At 37.9% G+C, this 18,216-nt stretch overlaps 3 protein-coding genes across 6 annotated transcripts; 1 reads left to right on the forward strand and 2 right to left on the reverse strand.

The window, feature by feature from the left end:
* Nucleotides 1-221: 221 nt before the first annotated feature.
* Nucleotides 222-9,077, reverse strand: LOC111259633 (deubiquitinase OTUD6B). Of its 4 annotated transcripts, none has more exons than XM_022831785.2 (5): nucleotides 8,909-9,077; nucleotides 3,133-3,285; nucleotides 1,773-2,012; nucleotides 1,341-1,544; nucleotides 222-947 (listed from the first exon to the last, which is right to left on the reverse strand). In XM_022831785.2, exons 2-5 carry the CDS (start codon nucleotides 3,271-3,273, stop codon nucleotides 597-599), a joined length of 936 nt encoding a protein of 311 aa, XP_022687520.1. In that variant the 5' UTR covers nucleotides 3,274-3,285; nucleotides 8,909-9,077; the 3' UTR covers nucleotides 222-596. The 4 variants fall into 4 exon arrangements, with proteins under 4 accessions (XP_022687520.1, XP_086824104.1, XP_086824102.1 ...); XM_086967978.1 differs by lacking the exon at nucleotides 8,909-9,077 and adding an exon at nucleotides 3,437-3,970; XM_086967976.1 differs by lacking the exon at nucleotides 8,909-9,077 and having other exon boundaries at nucleotides 3,133-3,968.
* On the reverse strand, nucleotides 6,148-8,898 carry Stt3B (catalytic subunit 3B of the oligosaccharyltransferase complex). The gene has a single exon (XM_022831784.2). The coding sequence runs from the start codon at nucleotides 8,732-8,734 to the stop codon at nucleotides 6,437-6,439; it is 2,298 nt and encodes a 765-aa protein (XP_022687519.1). The 5' UTR covers nucleotides 8,735-8,898; the 3' UTR covers nucleotides 6,148-6,436.
* Nucleotides 9,078-9,288: 211 nt separating the features above from the next.
* On the forward strand, nucleotides 9,289-14,103 carry LOC111259634 (uncharacterized). Its single transcript, XM_022831788.2, has 2 exons — nucleotides 9,289-9,753; nucleotides 12,222-14,103. Exons 1-2 carry the CDS (start codon nucleotides 9,678-9,680, stop codon nucleotides 12,404-12,406), a joined length of 261 nt encoding a protein of 86 aa, XP_022687523.1. The 5' UTR covers nucleotides 9,289-9,677; the 3' UTR covers nucleotides 12,407-14,103.
* The last annotated feature ends 4,113 nt before the right edge of the window (nucleotides 14,104-18,216 follow it).

Consider the following 18,216-nt stretch of genomic DNA (forward strand, 5'->3'; position numbering starts at 1 on the left):
ATGTTGATACTTTATACATTGGCTTAACGGTGAACTATGGAAATAATAAAATTAATATACCTGATAAGGAAGTTTACGTCGAGTTTTATTTGTTTTTATTCTAACTTCAATATATATATATATATATATATATATATATAGAGAGAGAGAGAGAGAGAGAGAGAGAGAGAGAGAGAGAGAGGGGGGGGAGAGAAATATGTACACAATATAAAAAAAAAACCTTAAATTAGTAGGCTGCTTTATATATCATACATTGGCAAAATTTTCTGCCTATACATCGCAACAAACCGAGCAGCTTATGCCACATGTTCGTAACTGCTTCAGCGTTTTTGTTAGTTAACGCTGTAACATGGCAAATATTGTATAATATTCGTTTTAGTAACAAAAATGGTGTCAGTATGCTTTTGATCGTGACAAACAGAACCCGTTTGGGACACTGCTTTGAGGCATAAGTATGAGATACCCAGCTGTTGAGAATATCATTCAACGGCAAACATCTCACGCGAGGTAAGTAAGTTAGCTCTAGATGACTTGTATCATAATTCGAACGAGTCAGTTGTTACGATTGCTGTCCCATTATTTGATTCGTGTCGCTCTTAGCTAACAGACTCTCCGTCAGTTTCATCGGGTCGCATGTCAACGACTGAATTATAGTGTGCACCAGTCCAAATTAGATGATGGTGGTAACTGAGGCGCAAGTGGCGTTTTTCGCTATTGCTTTCAGTATCAGGACCATTTCCAAATTCAAAGGGAGGTGCCTGCGCTTGGTACACGGTGATCAGAAGTTCCATTTCCTGACTAATTGCCCGTAACTCAAGATTGCCTCCCCATCGTGATGGGTCAGTCTCCATCTTAGAGCAATATTCGTCGAAATCCACTGATTCCTCAAGGAACGGTTCAAAATCCTCACGATTTTGGCGTAAGTGATGAACACATCTGCGCCGCACCTAAAACAAATTGACAGCAACAACAAGGACAATTAATTGCCTAGAGCTGAAATATGTTGAACGAAGCACTACAAGTACTCAACGAATACAAGTTGGAATAAGTCACATCCCTACATGATCTTTAAGTAGCTAAATACTTATTATTTATAAGAAAATAATCAGCAAACGGAAAGCAAAAGTTAGCAAAATAGATTTACTAGCTGAAGGTGAGGCATATAGTGTATATTAGCGTTGTTTTACTCTTCCCTATATACACCCTAGCTTCGAGTGAAAATCTGACATGTGTGTGCATCAATAAACCTATTCGTAACAGAACGATATGAGTAGATGAACAGTAATGAGACGAAGTAATTTTTTTCGCATTTTTGCATTATGTAACCTTACAGTACCCACCTCCATAACAGATATAGTCTCACCGTACCGCGTCAAAAGCTGGTGAGCAACAGCACTGAAAAGGCAGTTTCCATCAGCGGCAATCTGATGGATACGCATTTTTTTCTCAGCCAATTTTTTTTTAAGAAGTTGATCTTCAATGGCTCGCGGTCGACCCTCACTTTGTTTTTCTTCCTCTGCAATTCGACGATTCCGTTCCAATTCCTACCCAGAACAAAAAAATGCAACCTTTATCACAAGGGAGTCTTGAAATGAGGAGAAAATGAGGTTAGGCTTTATAAATGAATAACGGTGTCCTGAGCATTATAAGGAATAGTTCCTGCTTGGATTTAATCAAATTATTATGAATGTATAAGATTCTAAATGATGTCTAAACAGAGCCGCACAAACAACCATAATCGTGTAAAATCAACATGAACGAAAAAGACAAACCATAAGCCTTTTTTTCTCCCGTCTCTTTTCAGCTTTGGAGATTTTACGCACGCCTGTATCACCTCCATTATAGACGTCTTCATCGCCGTCCTCAACATCGCCATTTTCGGCAGGACCAGTTGGGCAGTTAATTTTCTCTTGAGCTTGGATCTGCTGTATTTCCTCCTGGCATTTTTTCTCAAAATCAGCTTCCATCTGAGTTATACGTTGCTGCGTTTCTTTTAAACGTTTCTTATCACCCTAGAAAGGATGAATCTCGTGCTTAGAATTGTAAAAAATTGATATAGACGCATTTTATACATACATATATACATATATATATGGGAAGGTGGGTGAGTTGATACAATTGTCACTCAATATCCATTTTGAAGCCAAGAGGTAAATTCGCCACCACATTTCTCCGAAGTCCGTATTGACTGATAACATACGTTGATTGATGAAATATACTGGGTACCACGGAAAGAGTACGTTCCGTCATCTCCCTAACGTGTCAGTTATGGTAACGATTTCGGGCTTTTTCTATAATAAACTGCAAAGAATGAAAGCAAGGAAGAGTAAACAGAGATACTAACAGCGTTATGACATGCAGGGGTTAGCTCAGTGCTACTTATATTGCGAATCAGAATGGCGAAAATACCCGATCAAGTCCATGCTTTGAGAAAAAGTGTGCTAAATTTCCCAGTTCGATTAATTTATGATGTGGACTACTACAGAACATAATATGAATATAATACTACGAAACTATAGTGCGAATATGGTTATAATTTTGACGCAAAAAATATGAAGCGGCTGGAACGCTTGCCCCAAATGCCTCGGGTGTCTCGAATCACACCTCCTAGGAGTACTTTATTTCACTTTAACGGTGTTTTTATATGCACATCAATTGAAAAGAAATACACGTCCGAACACCAACCGGTGATTTCAACTCGGTTTTACTTCGTGACATAACAAACTTCTTGGCGAGTGTGCTACAGCTTATAAGGCACCCACTCAGTTTCATTTCGTGTTTGAAAAATGATATTTGCAATGTCTCATCTTTAAGAAAGCTTTCAAAAGCTTCTCTTACCTTTAGCTTATTTTTTCTTTAAATCATTAAAATTTAATCTTTAAATTAAATTCTCAGAACTCGAAAATCTAAGGAGCGTCGAGTAGAAATCGACAAACTCAACGCTTGCTCTCCGTGATCTCCGCTATTTTGTTTGCCGAAATGGAAGCCTTATATGACGCAGAGTAGAAAAGTGCGAAAGTTTAGTAAAAATATGCCCCAAATGACTTATTAAAATAGAAAAGTGTGGTCAAGAGGATGCATGATTATTTTGTAAGATATGCATATCATTGTAGCTATAGTTATTGTAGTTACCTTTGGCACTGCTTTTTTAAGTTGCATTATGCTTGCTTGAAGGTCCTTACGTTCTTTTTTATGCTTAATTTCAAGTTCTTCGAAGTTCAAAGTTAGCGTATCCACAGTTTCTCCCGGCGTCTTCGTAGACTCAGTTGACATTCTTAAGCGCCGCTGACAACCCAAAACACAAATCGGTATTAACTGACTGATTACACCTTTTTGTTTAGGAGTGATGTGTGTTACTTTGGCTCTTTCAGCTGACTTGTCAATTCTTAGTCAGAAGTAATTGTCGTTTTACTACAAAAATCAATGTGCACCATACATGGAATATTTTGTGCTCATTTGCACACTGCTTAGTATAACAACGTCGCCGCTGCACGCGTTCGAGCCGTTCGCAGAAGGTCGACTCCTCCGCAGGAATACAAAGTTGTTTTCCGAAGCTTATACGACGGATGTGTTTGATATTAGGTATGAAATACGTAACAGGCTTTGTGGCTTGAATAAAGCTGACTCTGTGTTATGATGTGCAGAGCAATAATAAGCTCTCAACGAAAATACTTGAAATTACACGTAAAATGCACATGTATACCTTTCTAGGTAATGTTAGATCTCTTATTTCTACAGTATCATTAAAAAGAGCCTTTTCATACTAAATGGATCGAACAGGATCATTGGCCAACAACTTGTGAAACAGAGATCGGAATAAAATCTGTTTTACGTTTATAGCTCATTCATTAGATTACACTGGAGACCTGCTATTATCGGCATTATTACTATTATTATGATGTAATGTAAACCTGCCATTATTGCTTATTCTTAGTAAAATTGTTATAATATATAAAACAAGGAAAAGTGCGCATTTGTAGAAAAACCTATTTTCTCTCATTGCAAATTAAAACCTTGTATCCCATGTCAGTCGATTACTTTTTGCATATTTTTGGAGAGGTCAAACAAACGTCTATTTCAAGTATTACCTAGCAAGTTAATAACAAAAGGACACTAAGAATGTAGGTTAGCTCAGATGTATTAGCTCAGGAGTTATCTCAATGGATCAAGCGCAACTCAAAAAAATAATTCGTTTTTTGATATATTCGATTGATTCTCACATTTACGATGGCATCAACTCTTGATATAATTATGTTTTTACAACACTCTATCCCGTTTCTATGATTTTTGTTGCTTTTAGGCTGAAATGTTTAACAATATATCGGTGCTTTCATTATTTTTCATGTTTTAGAGTAGGGGCAGCATTTTCCTTTAGAACTTACTTGTGGTCATCTTAGTTTGACCAATTTCTTCACTCGAATAATAAAGAAAGCCGAGTATTGTAAGGTTCAGTAAGAAATAATTGTCTGTTCGCGAAAATGGAAAAGGAAGCGCATTGCATGTATCACATATATACTATTTACATATTTTGATCATTTTTTAAATCAAACATTGATCAACACATCTTTCGTAAAAGGTAGGTTACTTAAATTTTACCGCTGTGGCACCTTCGCCCCATTAATAACAACAGTACTAAACACATAAATCTGGGTCTATTTAACACAAATGTATCACAATTTATTGGCTTGTTGAGCCTTCTGTAGTTTTACGTCCGGTATTCCATCAGACGGCTGGCTCCCAGCACGAAACAAAGTGTGTGCCCAACCATAAGATATCTTTAATATCAATGAGGGGGGCGGGGGGGGCTTATCCAACCCTAAATTATCAATTAACCCTAGCTTCCCTGTTAAGAATTGCCTCTGCCGCTTAGGTACGACTTACATACGTCTATTAAACATAAGCGGCATTCGACGCAGCTGAGTGCTAGATTACATTTACCTACATATACGCCTAGTAAAAAAAGCCGGAAAAATTGTAGGCTTTCTAAAAAATAGCCAAGTATGTTCTTAAAACGAAACTAATGTATATATTACTGGCGCTATTATAGTTATTTCGCATTCATAAAGCGAATTAAAGATCAGTAAAATTCCAGTATCTTGAAGCCTATCAGTATATACTATAGCGCATTAGAATACTGAACATACGTACGGTTATATATTATACAAAATACGTTGGCATCAGTCAATTAGGACCCACACAGGCGGAGTGTTGAGTAAATCCTGATAAATCTGTAACAACGATCTTGCACGATAACCATTGGTTTTGTCACAAATATTAAAGATAATTCACTAATAATTATTATTTTACGTTAGTTATCTACAAACACATTAAATATGTGTCTGCAGATAACTAATGTAAAATAATAATAGAGTAGCATTTCTTCTACCTTCGATAGATATTTGTTTGTCATATTATGTATTATCGTTGCCGTCCCGTCTTCCCTTACTAAGTTAATAGAGGGAGTTCTACCTAGGGAAAGCATCGGCTGCAGTTATGAGACTGCTATTTTCAGGTTTCTTTCACTACATTTAGCACTGATGGTAATATAAAATGAATTTGAGTATGAAAAACTAACTTCATCAATATTCCAGCAGGGTGACATTTCAGTACTGGCTAAGGCATTTCATCATCTGTTAAGTCTTATCTTTTCCCCGTACTTGCTTACCTATTTGCTTATCGCTTTAACTACGATTAGTTAACGACTAGTAACGCGACAAGTGTAAATTTTTCTAATGAATAGCACATGATGTCCATAATAGGGCTTAAGCCGCGACCCAAGTGCCACATTCCAAGCCATCGTACCAAATAATTATATTTCACTTTCATGATCAACCACATAACCAAACTAAAAACTAATGTTCCAACAAAATATTCTGGCTTGCGAAAATTTGTAATTCGAAAAATGTTAATAGATTCGTCTAAGCAGCTTCGTCAGAAAACGCCTTATCTAGACTGTCCTCGATAGTTTAAGTTTTCTCTGCAGTTGACCTTGAAACGATTTTTATTGTTCAAAGGCAACGAGCAAGCACTACTCACATATCATAACACATCTATCCCAAAATTCAGTATTAGCTTAGGTTTATAAATGGCACCCATTTCTCCATTATGGTAAATGCCCCAATTGATTCCTCTAAACAAGACAAGCTGTTTCTTTTACACACATTTTTTTAATGAAATGGTATACATATAATTTAGTCTTAAAAATTACATAAATGAGATGTTTTTTTTATCTAACAATATTCGGATGCACAAGTACTTTTCACTTGTACCTCACGCGTACTTTTTATGTTAGTGTTTATATATGTTCTCTGTGTTCTTGTGGTATATAAAAATGTAGGTATTTATGCTGTTTGTTTATAATGAGTGTCTGTGTTGAACTATGGGCGACATCTGTGTGTATCGTATGGGCTACTCTCTATTAACATGTTTTACTTGCTTAAACTTTTTCACCCGATTTATCTTTGATGGAACCTGTCCTTCTCCAGGACGTCTTCCTCGAAACGTAGACATTTTTAGGACGGGCCACCCGTTGTGCATAGGGCACCCGTGGCCTATTGGCTTCCTTTTTTACTCTGTAGATTCGTACAAGCCAATGTTCAGTTGTGTAAGCCTCTTCTAAATGCTCCAACCGAATGTCCTTGTTGCCGATTTCCGTGTTACGCGTTCTATCGTAACCGGCCGGAGCTCGCCGATCGAGCTGCATTTCGCCGAATCGGAAGTATGACAGCTTGTACATAAGGCAGTTGAGGAGGGTTGGAGAGCCTTCCGTATCGACTCGGAATTCACTTTTGGCATTGAAATAGTCTGATTCACGAATCTCTTGAGGATGTTCCCCGCCGGCAATACGCACCATCCAAAGGAATTTGTTAATATCGTCACCTGAATAACCAATTACGCCGCCGAAGATGACGAGCACATAGTCGACATCAAGCTCCTTCATAATCTCGTAGGCTGCGCTCTCGTTCGAAGACATGGCCTTTCCAACCAAAGCGATGTGCGAATTGTTCCAAGTGTTGTTATCTACTAATGTTGTCCGATTCGCCATCCCTGCTATCTGATAACCGTAGTCCCACCAGCTCATGACTCGGGCCTCATCGCGAGTATTCTGCGCCAGCCAGTAATAGGCTTCACGGAAATCGTCCAAAATAACACGAGTGCCATCGCCTGAATACGAAGAAAGCACAATCGATGGCGACGAGTAGGCGTTACTTGTGACCCACGTGCAATGTACGGCGAAGAGCATAAGCACCATAAGCAAGGCTAGCACGACAAACATTCGCTTATTAGTGCCTAACGGTGAGCTGGGCGAAGGCACATCAGAAGCGCCCGACAAGTCCCTCTTGCGAAACGTTTTAAGCTTCTTCTTGTCTCCCGACGAGTTCTTGTCGGGTGTGGAAGAGGATCCAATATTTGTTTGTCCCACCATATCATCTTCTACGAGGTAGAGCTTAAACGTGTGCGAAAACGCAATAGCGGCAAGCACACAGACGCACGGCGTTAGCGTCAGCATGAGACGGACCATTACTCCAGCAAAATAGACTGCCGTGACCGCATATAGAACAATGAAGACCCGTTCGTCATTTGTATATTTCACGCAGTACCAGAGGCCGACTGGAAACACTGCGACGAGTACGTGAAGATCAAAAAAGAAAGAGAACCACGTTGTCGGTTGGTGTTCAGAAACAGACGCAATGATGGGTATATGAATCTTGGCGTAACCGGTATCCCACAGTGAATAGAAACGACCCGACCAGGGGGCAACATAGCCAGCCCATGTAAGTAAACTGACAAGCATAAGGCCTCCAAAGGTAAGGATAACGATAGAGCCGATGATGAGAGCTTTCATTTCGCGGTTGCTGAAGTAACCCTGCAGGTACTTAAGAAAGGCGACAGCGTTCAATAGGCCAAACACTCCGATCGATGCCATGTGCTCCGATGTACGCACCGGCTGGAAGCCGACAAAGGGGACTTGCATTGAGAATAGCAGCCCCATAATAAAGAATGTCGTATAGGCTACGTAAATACGCTGCGAGAAACGATTCATCAGCAACAGCGTGAACACGTGAAGAGGAATGAGGTTGATGATAAACACGTACCCGCCCCATGCGGACACCATGTAGAAATATGATAATGCTGTCATCATTGACCACAGGATACCGCCGGTTTTTACTGACCTAATCCACAGGTAGTAGGTGAACATCAAAGCGAAGATAGCAATACCTTCATTATCGTAAGAACCGGCCACCGAACGTGAGATATAGCCGGGTACAATTGCAATGAAGCACGCAGCGAAGAGTCCGGCAGCTTCGTCCCACAGCTCCTTAGTGAGAAAATATGTGGCCAAGGCGGTGAGACCACTAAAGATCGGCGCCAGAAACACACAGATGTCCCGAATGTGAACAGGAATGTTAAGTAACGAGAGTACGTAATGAATCAGACCCGAGGTCAGCATCAGCCCGGGATACACCGTTCCACCGACAATCCTGCCAAGCGGGTACCACGCACGTTCGTCGAACCAGTTGAGGAATTTATAAAATCCATGCTGGACCATATAATGCGTCGCACGATAGTTGAACCACGGATCGAATTCGTGGATAATCGACTCGAAGCGAATGACGGCGAATAATCGGGAGGCGAAGCCCACTATACATGCCATTACCAGCACACAAAAACGTAAAAGTGACGCCGCTCCGACATACTTCGAGCCGACGTATTTTGAGCCCACGTCCAGCATCTTAACTGGGGGTACGGACTCTTCGTAGCCCGAAATGACACACAGCTATTCTACTCCTTCGGTACCTAAAATCCGGTAAAACCGGACGCAACCTAGTCGACTCGATAATTGCTGCGCTACCAGCACTCTCTGTCCCGCAATTCACATCACCACTAGTGATTTGTTGGCACTCACCCAGCAGACGTTCTCTTGTCATTCACCGGTAAGCTGACTCTGGTATCTGCAATAAGCTCCCTGCAAGCAACGTGTCAAAACGTTGACAGCTTGCTGTTCAGTAGATAAAGGCTGCTTGTCATGTTGTGCAGTTAGCATTCTCTCCATACTAAATAGTAGAGTACATCCGTGATCCCACAAAATGCAAAATCATATTGACGAATAAAAAAAATGTTTGGGCAATGGCACTAGTTGCTGGTTCGTATCTGTGAGGCGGTCTGTAAACACCGTTGCGGACTCTATCTTTTACTCGATATAGGACAGGTTGTTTTCGTGCGCGAAATGACAATCCAGCGTCGCCTGATCTCTAAGGTGACGACTGAGTTTAAGTACACGCCTCGAATTACTCCTGTCGATAATACCCGAGGTCAGCACGCTTTGGGTGTAAATGCGGTTACTTGACATCAAAACATACGTATTCAGGTAAAAAGCATATTAATCGTATCGTTCCATCATCACAAAGCGTAGCAACGGCATTCTAGATTATGCCGCGTCTCCGAACGAGCCTGAGCGGCGACGAAAGTCACCGAACAGCTGTTTCTCGAAAAACACCATAAAAGGAAATCAAGGTGATGGTGTTGTTGTTAATAGGTTTCCTCCAGATCAGTCAAGGTTGTGCTGAAATCAGCTAATAGTTCGGTCCGGATAACCTATTGAAACCGGGAGATTTATGAGATGTAAATAAGCTGTATAATATAGGAGATAAAAGTTACGAATCGCAGCAAGTAGGATGGCCGATTTGTTGGAGCCTTTGTCGACGTCGGAGTACATCATCGACGAAGTTTTACGCTATGGACTATTTTTCGGTTAGTGAACAAATCCAGCCAGGACTAGATTATTTAGAACATTTGACTTATTACTTATGTTCTTATTATTAATAACTTATTATTATTATTAACTATGGTACATAATAACTGTCTTTAGCCGATTAAGACTGTCGCATATCTAGTGCTTGATTTAAAATAATGACGTAGTAATAAGTAATTTGTTTTAGAGTAGAGAATCAGTTACTTTACAAAACTTACTATTTAGAAAAAAAATGGCATACTTAAAATAGCATACTGTATGTTGACAATTAATTTTAAATCGTTAGTTCTCAATTTCTTTTTACATGTTTGTTAACGTTTCCAACAGCTATAGTTTCGTGTAGCATTCATGCTAGTGTAAATTTGTAAGAAATTAAACATCTTTCAGATATGACCACGAATAGAAAACTACTTTATAAGATGTTAGACTGTACAAGCATTTTTAGTTACTTTTGATTTAAATTAAGTCAACCGTGAACATGTATGAGATGATTAAAACAGCTATTTTTATTGAGCAACAGATTATGTGAGCTGCACATAAATGTGGTTGCGAAAGTCACGTTACACATAACGACACAGCGAGTTAACGTAGGGAAGTAAGCTAGCCAAGGCCATCATACATCGACGAGCTCATAACTGGGGATTGGATCTCCAGCTGAAGCTCATTAGTTTTCAGACTTTTGTAAATAATTTTCTGGGCTGGATAAAATATGATTTTCTGCAAAATATTTCATAATGAGGTAACTAATTTGATTATTAGGTTTCAATAGGTACTAACCATTTTTTTTTTTATCTAAATCACTTAGATAATTAAGTTTACGAGTTTACGAGTTGCACCGTCGGCGTCGGTGTCATTTGAAAGCTGAGATTGGGGAGTATATAAATTAAATATATAAATCTATATGTATGTATATAAATATATAAATCGGTTTTTAGTCGTAATACAGAACGCCTGGGTGATTAAATTCCTGGGAAATTCGCTTTATATATTATAATCTTATTGCGATAAAGACACAAATTCTGGTTAGGCCTGTGGAAAATGTGTGCTGTGTGTAGTCAAGGTGCATTATCGGAAGAACTTGCTCAAGGATAGTTCTGTCGCTTTCGTTCTGGGAATTTCAGTATGAAATATGTCCTTCGTACTGATCGATTAATAACAATTTGACAGAGTTGTTGATTAAATGAAACAAGACCGGTACGTGAGTAGCTATTATATGGTCAGGGATCTAAACATCTGCCATTAAACAGTTTTAAGCCAGAGAAAACGATGCTGCCTATTTAGTGTGATTGGAAAAGAACCATGCATTGTGAGTTGATGCTGCCTGGCAAAACGATTAAGTCTGGCCTCTACTGTCACCAACTAACGAGATTATGAGGAACTCTTAGAAAAATCATTTGGAACTAGCGAATAAAAAAGGTGACGTCTTCCGCATATACCTTTAGCTATGAGACAAAGGTGGAAAAAGTTCTTTTTTTGAGTTGCGAAATTTCAGTGCATCTACCGTATAACTCAGATCATGCACCATCAGACTATTATTACCTATCTTAGTCTCTGCAGGATTCCCCTAATGATGATCACTTAGTTTCAATGGGTAGACGCTAAAATCACTTTGTCACAATTTTTCTCTCAGATATATTAATATAAGTTCTACAGTAGTGGAATTATAGTGTTACCAAAAAATGCGTAAGGTCATCGATTAAAATGGCGCATACTGAGTTTAATTTTAAAAATATAAAAAATAGATGCCTTAATTTTCAGTCATTAGTTTTTCGACAATCCAATATATTTGTAATACGCGTTTCAATGCCGCAGATCACAAACACACTAATGTCGCAAGAATTTCGACACAATCTTTGATAAACCATTTCATTTGTATAAAATGAAGTTGTACACATTCGATACTTGGACCGAAGTACAGTCCGTTCAGGAACCGACGTAAGTAATTAAAGTGGTCCTAAGGATGCCGTCTATGGCACATAGCAAGCGTACATTCTGGCATTGCTAATAAGCTACCCTCATACGACAGCTTTTTATCCAGCTATGTTTAGAAAATTAAGTTAAATAGCTGATTAAGGAATAATAATAACTTTAAGAAAACATTGGTATGACCAAGGTTTATACATCGAAAGGCTGAAAACATTAATGGTTTTAGCCTACAGTGAGCTACACAGATTGTGTAGCGGCTGATCTCTGATGATGAGACAACTCGATCTTTATTTGAAACCACACTACAAATGAAGGAGATTTGAAAGGGGTACAATAAGCTTTTCAATAACAACAATACGCGCTATGACCTCTTGTACAATGGGACAATAGTTATCAACTTCTTATTAAGTATTTAAGTTTTTAATCACCATTGGTCATTTCCAGGAAATATCCAGTCATTATTTTCATCATTTACCAATTTTTAATTATGGAGGAAAACCGTACACGTAACATTACATAATTCAATACGGTCAACTTTCAGGTGCAATTTTCCAGGCTGTTTGCATAGCTGCTGCCATTTGGCTACCTGCCAAAGAAGACCCAGAAGACGAATCAGCGGCATCTGGGCAGGGAGGTAGCAAAGGCGGGCCTACTCCGCCACCCCGCTCAAAAGGCGCAAAACACTCAGGAGACAGCAGTAGTAGCAATAAGAAAAAGCGGCGTTGAATATTTTATGACCGCTCACACTGCGTCCTAGTATCGACTCGTTCATGAGCTGAAGTGCGTATATGGCCCTGCAGCACAACCTCATGGAAAATCCCTTCTTTCAAGTTGGGAACAGACGAGTTGTTAAGAGTTTTGCTTTTCTTAAAAAGATTATCACATTTTTGCCTTTCATGTCACGCCGAGCTAGTATAGTCTCACGCTTTGCTGCTGGGAAACCTATATCAAGTGATATTGAGATTTTCTATTAAATGTCGTTCGTGAAACGTCTAGAATGTCAATAAAAGGGAAAATGTGCCCCGTATATATATTTTTTGTTCTAATTAGCGTGTAGTAGCCGAATCAGGGCTCAGCATAATTCAAGCAAGTGAATACTTTTAAGCACGAAGGCGTTGTTTGCTTAATCCACAAGTAAGAAGAAATTGAATATTGTATTGAATAATATATCGTATTAGATCATTTATACTAATATGGGTAAATAAAGTATATAGTGACAACGATTTGATATCTGAAATTTAACAGAGTTCCAAATTAAAACTAATTTATACTTGACACATCTTTGCATATCTATTATTTTGGACATGAAACCAATTGTTCTAGACTTAAAATGACACACAAAGGGTTTGCATCCGCCGAACTAACAAAATGGTAGCCGCCAATTTTAATAACGTGGAGTGCCTGAAATAAAAACATTAAAAAATACCAAGAAATTTGTTTTCGGCGAAAATATTTAGCCAATGCCAATCTAGAAATATCACATATTAGAAGCCGGGCACTACTCTATGGAGTCTGCGGTGGAAGTTCAATGAAAACCAATAAACGGCATTTTAAACTTCATGCAATCTGACCGTAAGTTTTGAAAGGGGGAATGATGGACGAAGAAAAACTAAATCTATAGTAGATCAGTGTAACTCAAGCCAGCTAAAAAAATAATAATGGATGGCATGCATTGGCCTTAGGTTTTCTTACAGCTTACCAGATAAGCCTATACGTGACATTTACATGTTATGAGAGGCACCGTTGCCCTCAGATTGATTTCATTTTTCGGCGCTCGTCAATTTATGAGTTGTTCTTAAATTACTAAATTAATAATAATAATTAGTAATTAAATGCGGCGGTATGTATTGGCTTGCCATCAGTTTCGCTCTATTGCATATTATTTATACTTAGGAGTGCTCTATATTGAGCTTCATTTGTTTACGGGATTTATGACACGATTTCCTTCCACTCTTGACGCACACGTGATGTCAAGATCGATATAAATCTTCACAACAACCGCTGCAGTGATTCAGGCGCCAGCGTTACGACTGTTCGAACCCAACGTTCCATAGCTGAATGAAAAAAATGTTCAATATAAAACAACAAAAGTCTGTGCATGTCAGGACAACCAAAGCTAAACATAGCAATTTCATCGATATTCGTGTAGGTCACTATAATATTATACGAAATATTGTAATTGCATGAAAATCATGCTTTTCTTATTTTATGTAATTTGCCCATGCTAACCCAGAACTATGCGGAATTTAGAAGCTACTTAAACACACACATATAATGAAGATGGCAAATTATATAAGTAAATAAACGCAATTGTATTTATGGAAAAATGAACTTCGATACTAAGTACAGTATGCGTGCATGTATGATGATAAATTAATTGAAACAGAATAAAGTGACAATTTAAATACTTCTCATACGTTCCATACAGTTTCTTTTCATTTTGTTTATTCAATGTGAGTAATACGCTCACCATCGTTAGACATATAGTAACCCGTAGAATAATTAGATTGAACAGTAAGCGCTCAAATAGGCGGACTCAGTCGTAAGTAAAGGCATTCACATGATATACTCATGTATGTAATGCATAGGTAATATACATTACAAAGGCTGTAGTACAGAACATTTCCATATAAAATATCTGAGCAATGTGACGATGAATAAGACTTATTACGATTTTGATAAACATATAAGTTAATTAACACTAATTAAGATTAGATACGCTTCGAAAGTTGCTGCACTTGTGTATCTTATTATGAATTGATTCAGGAAATTTCAATACAGGAAGAGGTAATTTCAGAACCGATATAAAGTCATATTTAAATGTTTAAGTGTTGTTGATTGTAACTGGATCTATCGATAAAGGGGAACACCGTGACTCACCTTATCATTGATGATAGTCTACCCTAAGATTATGTCGCTATGGGAACGTCTACAGTCAATGTTTTTCCATGTTTGAGAGGCAGGAAAACTAAGATGAATATAAGTTAATCTTAAAGATAGCCTGTCTCAGAAAATACCCCACTCCGTGAGGAACTGCGAGTATTTATCGACGTTATCGCCTTTGGTGTAGTTGCGTATTCATCCTTTGGACTATCTGTGCATACTTTGCATTATTGAGAATCTTCTCCTCGGCAGCTTTGAAGTTTAGTTTTTTCAAGCAGAACCTATAAGGTCAAAAAAGAAAATTGTTCAGGGTTCGATTTATAATATAATGTCTGTTAAATACGCAAGCAAACGATGGAATACTTCTCCACTACGTTAGATTTATAATCACAACTACTGTAAATCGCTTACGATTTTTCAACAAAATTTTTCAGCCAGTTTACCATTGAACATAATAAACAAATTGAATCGCAAGGCTGGGAGGAGATGTTCTACTCTAGCAATAATATTTTATGAATGAGATCCCAATTGGTATATAGACAACTACCAGAGAGTTAATTTTTTAGCAGATCTTTATTTCGGGTAAATCCCCAGTTATCCGCATTACAGATTTATTTTCTTGCCTATGACTTACAATGCTACTCCGCAAATTAAAATAACAAAATGAGAGTAATATACCTATTTCATTGAAATATTTTTATAAACGATTTTTTCTATTACCAGTGGACGAGGATGCCAGTGTGGTAGTTACGTAACATATTTATTATGTATTAACTTTGCTAACCATGTACCTAGATTGCTTATTGCTAATGTATACGTATGTAATATATTAAGTCGATTCACCAAAAAAAAAGATATGCTGATATATAGAAAAGGAGTTAAACCTTTGACTAGGCCCATCATGCTTTGCGATGCCACAGAGGTTTTCAGAGCATCCTTGTCTTTGTTCGAATTCATATTTTTCATTCCTGAAAGCTTTTAGAGTAATGTTTAATTCTGTCGAATTGAAAGATTCCTTGACAGGTTCGCGACATTTTGTAGGAATGTCCAGTCTTTCAGTCACTGCATGTATGGCATCAGGAAGCTTCGGTTGAATTAGCAACTACTTAGCTGAATCAATAGCTTCTTCGCCGTCAACAACGACGCGACCACACAGTATGCGACAACAGCAAAAGAGGCATTCTTGCTCAATCAAACACGATCAATGGTGATAACGCACAACTTACACTTAACGTATAATATGGCAACTTCGTTGCGACATCACACGTTAAGTAAAAGTTCTACGAATAAGATTTTCCTTACACCGATCAAAATCAGAGACCAGTAGTAATATTTAAGGACCAATACTTTTTAAAGAATTTCTATAATTCTTACAACATTATAGTCGGTATGGTAATGTGGCATCGATGTTATACTTGCATTAATAGCTATCTATCGTATATCGCCGAGCTAAAGTTAGTTTTTTCCTAATTCACTTAGATCTTTTTGCCATTATCATCGATTATTGCTTTCATTATTGTTATTATAGGGTTAAGAGAGAGAGAGAGCAAACACTCAATCATTACTTTGATTGAAATCAATACGTGTGATCGTATAGGCAAGTCTTATAACCACCTTTGAACGTTTAACCATATTCGCGTAGCAAGCGCGATGCACTGAATTTTGTGCAAAGTAACCGGTTAGACCATAACACAGTTTCTGCATACTGTGCAACTGAAGCGTTCAAAAGCAGAAGCACTTACTCGATCGCGAGTAACTGATGGTAATGGAACAGGTCGAAGCGCGCTTTTCTTTTGTTTTTTTCCAATCAGAAGATTGATCTACTGAGCAGATACTGCTAATATTAGAATATCGTACCAAATTCAGTAACTTTACCAATATGCTTTGAGATCAGCGTTGTGCTCGAATGTTCAGTTTTAAATAGTAATAACTTATGATTTAGCTCAACTTACTACTGACGGAGCTCCAGTGACATATTTAATTGAGTTTTTTTCGTAAAATCACGTTGCGCTATTCGTGTGTTTATACTAGAGTATATGTTGAAATTTTAAAAAAAAACTAATTGCGTACATAAATCGAACATCCTAAATTCAGTTTAAGATAATTTAACGCAATCTACAAGTATTCACAGTCTTAAAAAGCTCTATCCTACGTCACCAAACTAAGGCGAAGGAAACTGGCTATTTTACAGGATAGGTTAATTTTGCTGCCTTGACAAGACGCGCTTTCTTCATCGGCTTGGATACGGCCAGTCTACCTCGTCCCACATCTCGACATCTTTTAAGAATAACCACTTGTCTTCAAGTTCTTTTCTCTCGAAGCATGATTGAGTAGAGATATGGCCAATGATTTATCTAAAAGCGAGATTCAGCATCAGAAAGTAAAACTAAAACACCTTTTAGAAAATATTTTTACTAAAAAATAAAGATCAAGCTGTCTAGAACAAGGTCGTTTCCTTGTTCAAGGATAATGAGCTTAGCTGTGCCCATTCTAGGTTGGCTTTGTGAAGCATTTGCATCCGCGCGAACCCATGATTTTATTCCCTCGTCTATAGTAAAATGACAAAGCTGAGATCTCTAGGTCTCCGACAAATTAAATCGTTTGTTCATTATAATAACATATATGTTCATTTTCGTAAGTGCTGTTTCATATGAATGTACAACATGACAAAACTAATAAAACAAGGTACTCTCTATATTTTTTTCGAACTTGTATGCATTTATTCAAACATAAGGCTATAATGTATATAATCGCGTAATCAAGGTCAAATATTCTACGCGAAAGCCCTGTCAGCATAGGGGATACTAGTAAACCGGACGTGCTGCTCGATTTCCACACATATTGTTACCGCACTCTACATGATGAAGCGAAAAATCAGTGATGAGTACGTCTTAAATGAATATAAGAGTATATTGCTGGCCAGTGTTCACTTTTGTGAATCTATTAGTTCCATTTATTTATATCCATTTATAACATTTGAAAGAAAGCTAAGTTTTTTGTAAGCGAGATGTATTTTTGCCGAACTTAAATAAGCCCCAAATTAAACTTATTCTCATAACGCGTCAACTAAAACGGTTGTAAACATCGAAAAAGTTTACTTTAGGCAATGACGGTGATAATAAATGAATGAATAAGATATTTGTGAATAGACGTGCTTACAGCGTAAAATTTAATATAGCAACAGTAATTTCTGATTAGATAAATGTTTCGAGTCCGGCGGTGCCATTGGGTTAAACATGGCTATATTTTACTCTAGATTACCTTTGAGTTGGGTTGCAATCCCTAATTCTTTCGCCTTCTCATATGTCTAACATTCATTAGGCCCTATGCAATTGTTCCTTGAAACTGATCTCGATGAACGTCCGTAATTTCTTTTCCTTAACTTTTTATTTTGGCGCGTATCGTCTGCTATTTAACCGTCCTTTTACTATTTGTACGATTACGTCTCGAGTGCCAGATAAAATGTACCACATTGAAACATAAAGAAAAGATTTCAGATATATAGCGAAGTATCTGTCGAGAACAAACTGCTTAGTAGCAATTATATTGGTCCATATAATGATTATATTGAACAATATAGGGAAGCCAATATATAGAACGGTCAGGCATTCGTTTATTTTAACGAATATGACTGTAGGCAACAGATGCGACCT

Source organism: Varroa jacobsoni, unplaced genomic scaffold, assembly GCF_002532875.2.
Source record: "Varroa jacobsoni isolate VJ856 unplaced genomic scaffold, vjacob_1.0 scaffold_354, whole genome shotgun sequence".
NCBI lineage: Eukaryota > Metazoa > Arthropoda > Arachnida > Mesostigmata > Varroidae > Varroa > Varroa jacobsoni.

What these genes read in the sequence shown, in the direction of transcription:
- LOC111259633 (XM_022831785.2), bottom strand. Translation starts at nt 3,273, where the DNA reads ATGTCAACTGAGTCTACGAAGACGCCGGGAGAAACTGTGGATACGCTA. An exon ending in TTAAAAAAGCAGTGCCAAAG is followed by an intron (nt 2,013 to 3,132) that starts GTAACTACAATA and finishes CATCCTTTCTAG; the next exon opens with GGTGATAAGAAACGTTTAAA. An exon ending in AGACTATATCTGTTATGGAG is followed by an intron (nt 948 to 1,340) that starts GTGGGTACTGTA and finishes AATTTGTTTTAG; the next exon opens with GTGCGGCGCAGATGTGTTCA.
- Stt3B (XM_022831784.2), bottom strand. Translation starts at nt 8,734, where the DNA reads ATGCTGGACGTGGGCTCAAAATACGTCGGCTCGAAGTATGTCGGAGCG.
- LOC111259634 (XM_022831788.2), top strand. Translation starts at nt 9,678, where the DNA reads ATGGCCGATTTGTTGGAGCCTTTGTCGACGTCGGAGTACATCATCGAC. An exon ending in ACGCTATGGACTATTTTTCG is followed by an intron (nt 9,754 to 12,221) that starts GTTAGTGAACAA and finishes GTCAACTTTCAG; the next exon opens with GTGCAATTTTCCAGGCTGTT.